This window comes from Telmatherina bonti, assembly GCF_933228915.1.
Source record: "Telmatherina bonti genome assembly, chromosome: 5".
NCBI lineage: Eukaryota > Metazoa > Chordata > Actinopteri > Atheriniformes > Telmatherinidae > Telmatherina > Telmatherina bonti.
In genome coordinates this window covers 934,667-943,509 of record NC_136623.1, presented here as the reverse complement: position 1 = coordinate 943,509, position 8,843 = coordinate 934,667, and the positions used below count along the sequence as shown (strand labels likewise).

General features: G+C 49.5%; 1 protein-coding gene across 1 annotated transcript in view; it reads right to left on the bottom strand.

Annotated features, from left to right (window-relative positions):
- Positions 1–3,680: 3,680 nt before the first annotated feature.
- Positions 3,681–8,843, bottom strand: part of pnp4b (purine nucleoside phosphorylase 4b) — a gene marked incomplete at both ends in the record, with an annotated part of 42,986 nt that continues 37,823 nt past the window's right edge. The window contains 5 exons of the mRNA XM_079240523.1: positions 3,681–3,821; positions 3,902–3,981; positions 4,221–4,411; positions 4,483–4,658; positions 4,890–4,993. Of these exons, the coding sequence (XP_079096649.1) occupies positions 3,681–3,821; positions 3,902–3,981; positions 4,221–4,411; positions 4,483–4,658; positions 4,890–4,993 (692 nt within the window). The remainder of the gene's footprint in view (positions 3,822–3,901; positions 3,982–4,220; positions 4,412–4,482; positions 4,659–4,889; positions 4,994–8,843) is intronic.

Sequence of the window (8,843 nt, the reverse complement as noted above, 5' to 3'; positions counted from 1 at the left end):
ACACACCGATTCCAGCCAATCCATAATCAATAACCTACAGAAGAAAAACCAATATACTAATTCTTGTCTTGAAATGATTTCTTTGGAATATCTTTTGCCGATAGCTGGCGGGTCGTGCATGTAGCAGTGTGCAGGTGGCAGGGCGGGGCGTGCATGTAGCAGTGTGCACGTGGCAGGGCGGGGCGTGCATGTAGCAGTGTGCACGTGGCAGGGCGGGGTGTGCACGTGGCAGGGCGGGGCGTGCACGTGGCAGTGTGCAGGTGGCAGGGCGGGGCGTGCATGTAGCAGTGTGCACGTGGCAGGGCGGGGTGTGCACGTGGCAGGGCGGGGCGTGCACGTGGCAGTGTGCAGGTGGCAGGGCGGGGCGTGCATGTAGCAGTGTGCAGGTGGCAGGGCGGGTCGTGCATGTAGCAGTGTGCAGGTGGCAGGGCGGGGCGTGCATGTAGCAGTGTGCACGTGGCAGGGCGGGTCGTGCATGTAGCAGTGTGCACGTGGCAGGGCGGGTCGTGCATGTAGCAGTGTGCACGTGGCAGGGCGGGGCGTGCACGTGGCAGGGCGGGGTGTGCATGTAGCAGTGTGCAGGTGGCAGGGCGGGGCGTGCATGTAGCAGTGTGCACGTGGCAGGGCGGGTCGTGCATGTAGCAGTGTGCACGTGGCAGGGCGGGGTGTGCACGTGGCAGGGCGGGTCGTGCATGTAGCAGTGTGCAGGTGGCAGGGCGGGTCGTGCATGTAGCAGTGTGCAGGTGGCAGGGCGGGGCGTGCATGTTGCAGTGTGCAGGTGGCAGGGCGGGGCGTGCATGTAGCAGTGTGCAGGTGGGAGGGCGGGGCGTGCATGTAGCAGTGTGCAGGTGGGAGGGCGGGTCGTGCATGTAGCAGTGTGCAGGTGGGAGGGCGGGTCGTGCATGTAGCAGTGTGCACGTGGCAGGGCGGGGCGTGCACGTGGCAGTGTGCAGGTGGCAGGGCGGGGCGTGCATGTAGCAGTGTGCAGGTGGCAGGGCGGGGCGTGCATGTAGCAGTGTGCAGGTGGCAGGGCGGGGCGTGCATGTAGCAGTGTGCACGTGGCAGGGCGGGGCGTGCATGTAGCAGTGTGCACGTGGCAGGGCGGGGCGTGCATGTAGCAGTGTGCAGGTGGCAGGGCGGGGCGTGCATGTAGCAGTGTGCAGGTGGCAGGGCGGGGCGTGCATGTAGCAGTGTGCAGGTGGCAGGGCGGGGCGTGCATGTAGCAGTGTGCACGTGGCAGGGCGGGTCGTGCATGTAGCAGTGTGCAGGTGGGAGGGCGGGTCGTGCATGTAGCAGTGTGCAGGTGGCAGGGCGGGGTGTGCACGTGGCAGGGCGGGGCGTGCACGTGGCAGTGTGCAGGTGGCAGGGCGGGGCGTGCATGTAGCAGTGTGCAGGTGGCAGGGCGGGGCGTGCATGTAGCAGTGTGCACGTGGCAGGGTGTGTTTTAGCGATCAGCTGTTTTATCTGTTTGACCTGCAACAGGAAAAACAGGAAGCAGCGACTTTCTGCTTCCTGTTTTTCCGTGTTAACCCCGCCCACCTGACATGTCAGACCAATCGCACGACACTTCTCGGAGCCCAACAGGAACAAACCTTGGCTAGCCTGAGAAGCTAACCCCTAACCCTGAAAACAATGAGTGTTGTTCTGTTCTCAGGAGAAGTTGTGGCTCCGCGGGGAGGACGGAACACGCTTCAGTTCCGTTTCCTGGATCCCAGGAGTTCCGTTCCGTTTCCTGGATCCCAGGAGTTCCGTTCCGTTTCCTGGATCCCAGGAGTTCCGTTCCGTTTCCTGGATCCCAGGAGTTCCGTTCCGTTTCCTGGATCCCAGGAGTTCCGTTCCGTTTCCTGGATCCCAGGAGTTCAGTTCCGTTTCCTGGATCCCAGGAGTTCAGTTCCGTTCCCTGGATCCCAGGAGTTCAGTTCCGTTCCCTGGATCCCAGGAGTTCAGTTCCGTTTCCTGGATCCCAGGAGTTCAGTTCCGTTCCCTGGATCCCAGGAGTTCAGTTCCGTTTCCTGGATCCCAGGAGTTCAGTTCCGTTTCCTGGATCCCAGGAGTTCAGTTCCGTTTCCTGGATCCCAGGAGTTCCGTTCCGTTTCCTGGATCCCAGGAGTTCCGTTCCGTTTCCTGGATCCCAGGAGTTCCGTTCCGTTTCCTGGATCCCAGGAGTTCAGTTCCGTTTCCTGGATCCCAGGAGTTCAGTTCCGTTTCCTGGATCCCAGGAGTTCCGTTCCGTTTCCTGGATCCCAGGAGTTCAGTTCCGTTCCCTGGATCCCAGGAGTTCCGTTCCGTTTCCTGGATCCCAGGAGTTCAGTTCCGTTCCCTGGATCCCAGGAGTTCAGTTCCGTTTCCTGGATCCCAGGAGTTCAGTTCCGTTTCCTGGATCCCAGGAGTTCCGTTCCGTTTCCTGGATCCCAGGAGTTCCGTTCCGTTTCCTGGATCCCAGGAGTTCAGTTCCGTTTCCTGGATCCCAGGAGTTCCGTTCCGTTTCCTGGATCCCAGGAGTTCAGTTCCGTTTCCTGGATCCCAGGAGTTCCGTTCCGTTTCCTGGATCCCAGGAGTTCAGTTCCGTTTCCTGGATCCCAGGAGTTCCGTTCCGTTTCCTGGATCCCAGGAGTTCAGTTCCGTTTCCTGGATCCCAGGAGTTCCGTTCCGTTTCCCAGGAGTTCCGTTCCGTTTCCTGGATCCCAGGAGTTCCGTTCCGTTTCCTGGATCCCAGGAGTTCAGTTCCGTTTCCTGGATCCCAGGAGTTCAGTTCCGTTTCCTGGATCCCAGGAGTTCCGTTCCCTGGATCCCAGGAGTTCCGTTCCGTTTCCTGGATCCCAGGAGTTCAGTTCCGTTTCCTGGATCCCAGGAGTTCCGTTCCGTTTCCTGGATCCCAGGAGTTCAGTTCCGTTTCCTGGATCCCAGGAGTTCCGTTCCGTTTCCTGGATCCCAGGAGTTGGGACTCGATGCATGAGGCAGGTTTATAAATGAGAGCCCTGCTTTCTGGTGTGAACCCGTCATTTCTCTTATTAACCAGACCAACTTCATACCAGCTGATCCAGATCCCATCCCCTCCAGACTGCTGACCTGCCTAACAGCTCTTCCTTCCTGGATTCCTGATACTGGTCCTAATCTGGACCACATCCTGATCCCAGTACGAGTATTGTGAGTTTATTGATCCCCAACCACAAGATGTCTGAACCTGTGTGGTCTTGGATTCTGTCTATTCTGTCATCTGTAAGGATCTGGCCCGAGTCCTGGATTTGGATAACAGCACCAGCGTCGGGTTTATTCTCTGGAACTCTGATTTGTCTGCCATCTGGATGAACTCCATTACCCATAATCCCTTGCTGAGCTGTGGACTCTGGCTCCACCCCCTATCCATGGCTGCAGCTTCCTGCATGACGGGTTCGTCCTCCATCAGTTTGTCCAACAGAACTTTGAGCAAAGTTTTTACTGGAAACTGAAGCCAGATGTCTCAGAAACCGGATCAGATCCTGGTAGAGGACTGGATACATACTGGGTTGTCTGTCCGTCCGGAATAGTCCAGACTATTCTCACAGTCAAACTGGTGAGACATTTGTTTCAGCAGATGGGACCATCAGAACCTCGGCTGAGCCCGTAGGTTCTTCTGAATCACAGAACAAACAGCAGCTTTAAGTCGAACTTTATTCAGACCAGCCAGCCTGGCCGGCGGCTCAGTGGGTGTTAATGCTCTGCTGCTGGCAGCGGCTAACCAGCAAGGTGACAAGGTTCTGCAGGACCTCTGCCCTCATCTTGCTGATCTCCAGAACCTCTTCATGGTTGACCTTCTCCTCCCGGCTGTAGTCCAGACTCACCTGAAGGACACAGAGACAACGTGAGACAGGCAGATCTGCAGGGTTCTGCCACTGAAGCCGAGGACATTTGGACTGCTGACCATGTTGGTGATGAGGGACAGACCAAGAACCCTGAGTCCACAATGTTTGGCCACGGTTACCTCAGGAACCATGCTCATACCTGAAGACCCAAAAGACATGAACAAGATTTCAAGTGTCCAACAAACCTGGTTCTTCAGCGTTCAATCCTGCATGAATGGAACTGCTTTTAAAAGAGAACCTGAACTAGAACCTGTAGAAATAAACTCCAGGTGGAGGTCTAAACCACCTGGGCTACTGTCCACCATCTTTCTCAGGTTCCACCTCTCTCTGGTAACGTTCCTGTGTGTCTGGCTTTGTCCATCCATCCTCCTGTCTTACCCACAGAGTCACAGCCCAGGACCAGTAGCATCCTGGCCTCAGCAATGGTCTCGAAGTTGGGTCCGCTCACCATGCAGTAGACCCCTTCCCTGAGGAAATCACTGCAGCCCAGTTCAGAACCAACATCCAGAACCAGACCCCTCAGCTCCTTACTGTAGGCATCTGACATGCAGGGAAACCGGATGCCAAACCTGGAGACAGACAGACATTTCAAACCACCATACCTGTCTCGCCCTTCACCACCTCCTCATTCCTGTCTCACCGTTCGTCATTGGGTCCACACAGCGGGTGCTGTCCTGCAAATCCGGGCAGGTTGATGTGGTCTTTGATGATCATGATGTCCCCTACCTTAAAATCTGGACAGATCCCTCCAGAGGCATTTGTCACCAGCATTGACTCCACCCCCATCAACTTAAACATCCTGACGGGGAAGGTCACCTGGGACAGGTGGACAGACACCTGCGTTAACACCTGTCCATATAGACCGTGTCTCAGATTGGTCCAGTTGATCTTCGCCTGGCTCCGTCCACGCCCAGATCTTTCAGAGCACTTTGTGGTTTCTGTCCAGAGTTTAATCTGACTGAAGACCATGAAACTGTCCTTCGCTCTTCCTGTCAACATGTCCCACTGCATGCTGGGTAAAAGCATAATGAAGGTGTGACGGCTCACCTGACAGAGGGAGTAACCTTCATACAGGTGAAAGTGACCCTTCATGAAGACACAAGGAGTGTCCTCAATCGTCCCGAACACCAGGCAGCCATCGTGACCTGGAACTAGAAGACAGACGCCGGATCAGCTGCGTCTTATCGCGTCATTCTGCGGTGAAGGAAAACGGAAGACTCCGGTGGTCAGTCTGAGCTCTCGCATGGATTTAGCATTAGCATTAGCATTAGCAGCAAGCTGCTGTCTGACATGTTTGTTCCTGTGTTGGTTTTAAAAGAAGGGATGGAAAGCAGCGGATCTGAGCTGTGTAGCACTCGGCTTGCAGCAGAGAGCAGCATTAACCCCATAAAGCTTGGCTTTATATCAGATCTTTGTCCAAAAAGACTTGATCGTTTCTCCAGGTTTTACATTTGTTTTCTAACAGAAACATGACTGACAGAAGGTGCAAGCGCTGCTCTTCTTAATGAAACTAATTAGTTTCATAATTCAATGTGGAAATGGGAGGAAAGGAGGAGGAGAAGCTGCTTTATTTAAAGATTCCTTTACAGTGTAGATTTCATTTGGGAGTTTTACTTCTTTTGAATATCTTTGTTTTTTTTAAGAGCTTTTCCTAAAATCCTCTTTTTCATCATCTCAAGTTTTATTGATGAATTTTCTGAAACAATGTCAGTTATCTCAACTGATTTAAATCATTTTATCCTAACGGGTGATTTTAATATTCACAAACAAGATGATTAAAATATTGCTGTAAGTTGTGTGTAATGACGTTAAAAATTCACAAAATCCTTGAATAAAACAGGAAGGAAGTTTTGGTGTCGGTAGACTGGGACACATGAAACAGCTGGGCTGCTACAAATAAATGCATGTTGCTGGAAAGCAGAATAATTGATTAAACTGACTTTGTTAAAAATGAGCTTTGAGCAGCCGCTGCCTCTTTTGCCTCCCCTGTGGAAAATAAAAAAATGTGTTATTTGGTGGAGAATTCCTGAAGCGTCGGTGCCAAGCCAGGTTTCAGTTAAATAGAGACAATCTATGTTATGTAAAAGCAGGTGATTGATGATACAAGTCTTATTTACAAAGCCAAGTTGGAAGTGTGTTTGGTGGAGTCTTGGTCAGGTGAGATGCAGGATGTCTGAGTGTGGTGATGGATGGGATGTCTGCTGGTGATGTGGACTGGAATGGGATGTGCTGGAGCTGAGGGTTTAACGGACATGTTTAGTGGTTGTTAGACAGACTGGAAAGGGAGTGAAGAGTCAGATTGATATTCATGGATAAAATACTGGATCCTGTTTTGTTCGGATGTTTGCCGTCGTGTTTGAACAGGAATTGTCTACTTTAAAAAGCTGTAAAATTGTCCACATATGGAGTGTTGTTTGTGGTGCAGTAACCTTTATGCCAGATGTGTATTTTCTGTAAACAGCCGAATTTGACGTCTCCAAACCGGAGGAGGGGCCAGAAATGATGCACGTGCTCGCCAACCTGTCATTCACGATCGACTGGTTGATCTTTGAGACTTTCCCTGTAGCTCCAAAAGATATAATAAAATTTAATTCAGAAATGCATTTTCTGCTTGAATAACTGGCTTTGCAAGTACCGATCTCATAATGCGTTTTTGTCCAGTGTCGCCATGCCAACACACCACACTAAGTGACCAATGAGAAAAGAGAAGAGCGCCGTAACGTATACTGTCGCTAATATCAACATAAAGTCCCCCGGTGTGAGGCTGCTAACGTAACACTCAGCTAGCATGGCAGCTAGCCAGAATGGGAAGAGGAATTTCTTTTCACCTTGGTCAAGGACAAGTGTGTGTGTTGTGCTACCAAACCCAGTCGCTGTCTGAGAGGAAAGTTAGAGCGGCACCATAACCCTGAAAACATTCATCTGGAAAGGGATAGATTCTTTCCAACAGCTGTCAGATCGTTATAACTTGGAAAAAGATTAGTTTTTCAGGTAATTTCCAGTTAAGATGTTATTTTAATGTTATTATTATTACTAAAAACCATCAGTCAATATTTTTAAAGAATCTTGCAAAAGGAAACTAAACAGAAAACGTATCTCTGGGACCTATTTAACACTGCAAATGGAGCAGAAAAAGTCTACGATGTACATTAAACTCAGATGGGAGAAAGAAGCTCAAATAGAATTAACTGAAGAAGATTGGTTAAATATTTGTAAAACCATGGTAACTTCTTCAAACTCTGATTTGTGGGGGAGTTTACTTGGAAGAACACAATTTGTTTCTTAATTAGCCCTGAGTCGAGGCACTTCAAAGCAAAAACACTGAACATGGTAAATGCTGGAGGAAATGTGGGTGCATCTCTGCCGATTAGCTTCATAGCTTCTTCTTCTACAGATGTGGTGAAGACTATCCAACCGATTATCTGGAAATGACTGGAAAAAAAAGTTTTACCGTATTTATTTGGGTAATATACCAACCACAATGAAGAAACAAGACTGTTATCTATTTCAAATACTGCAAGCAGCCTGTAAGAGGGCCATCACGCGGAAATGGCTACAAGAAGAACCTCCAACAATCTTGGAATGGAAGGAGATAATGCATGGAATCTAACTTTCTCCCTCAGACAATCATCAAAGAAATGCAAAAACCTTTGGAAAAAATGGACCCATTTCCTCACGATGAAGTCTGATTAAATTAGTTCATAAAACAGAGATGGCCTTTTTTTTCTTTTTCTCCTTAGTTCCTTTTCTAGGTCATTCCGTTTACTTTTTGTGTGTGTTTGTAAAATAAAATTGCTTCAATAAAAGAGAAAATATAAAAGAAATAAATGAAGACTATATCCGTAAAAACAACATTCCAATTCAGAAACTGGTGACTACTGCAACAGATGGGGCTCATGCAGGTGCACGCAGGTAGGACTGTGTCGTAATGATCTGGATTCACCAACAAGCTTTGGCTAGCACAGTAAGGAAACATGGTCTAGGATGACTCTGCCAATGGAAACCTTCTTCTCTGCCGATGTCCAGTGGCTGAGTCGCTGCAAAGTGCTGCAGCGTTTTGTTGACTTGCTTCCAGAAATACCGATGTTTCTGTCAACAAGGATTGCAGTTCCCCCTGACTGCGGGGGACTCTGGTTGGGGACCTCCTTCGCCACCTCCTGGGCGGATGCATGGCTGGCTCCGGAGTGGGGGGGTTGGGATCTGTACCTGGGGGTGACTGTCGGTTACCCGGGTCTCTGGGTTCTCCTGGCCAGCCTCTAGCTGTAGGCGGGCGGGGTCACATTGGCATGATCTCTCTTCTCTGAACACGTTCCACTCTGAATGTTCTGCATGAATGTTCTGCATGTGTCACAGTCACTGAGTCATCCAGCAAGTTTATTCACTAACAGCAGGAAGCTCTCTTTCTGTCTTTCTGATTTAACTTGCTAGTTTCTGGTCCTCCTGATTGTCAATGGTTCTGTTCTCCACAGGGACCATGAATCTAGAGTTGGCTTGTGTGGGTGGGTATGTGTGTGTACATATGTATGTGTGTATGTATATATATATATATATATATATATATATATATATATATATATATAATAGATGTATGTGTGTGTGTGTGTATGTATATATGTATATATATAATGTATGTATGTGCGTGTGTATATACATATCTATGTAGGTGGGTATGTATGCCCATATACGTATATGCATTGATCTCTTTTTGTTTTTTCTGTTCTCTTTCTGCCCCTTTCCTGTCCTTTCCGGTCCAGCAGCATAAACTCTGTAATACAAACTATTATCCAAAGAAAATAGAAAAATAAAATAAGAATCCAGAAATACAAGGAGATCATTACATCTATAAAAGTTCCCCTTGGCAAAATAAATTTGCTCAGCAGAACATCCAGAACATCAGTCTGCTGCTTAAATGCTGGACAAGACAAAAAAAAAACAAGGATTACAAGGAACTATCAGATGATGCGTGGCTACTGGACCAAGGGGAAAAGGCCGACACCTGCC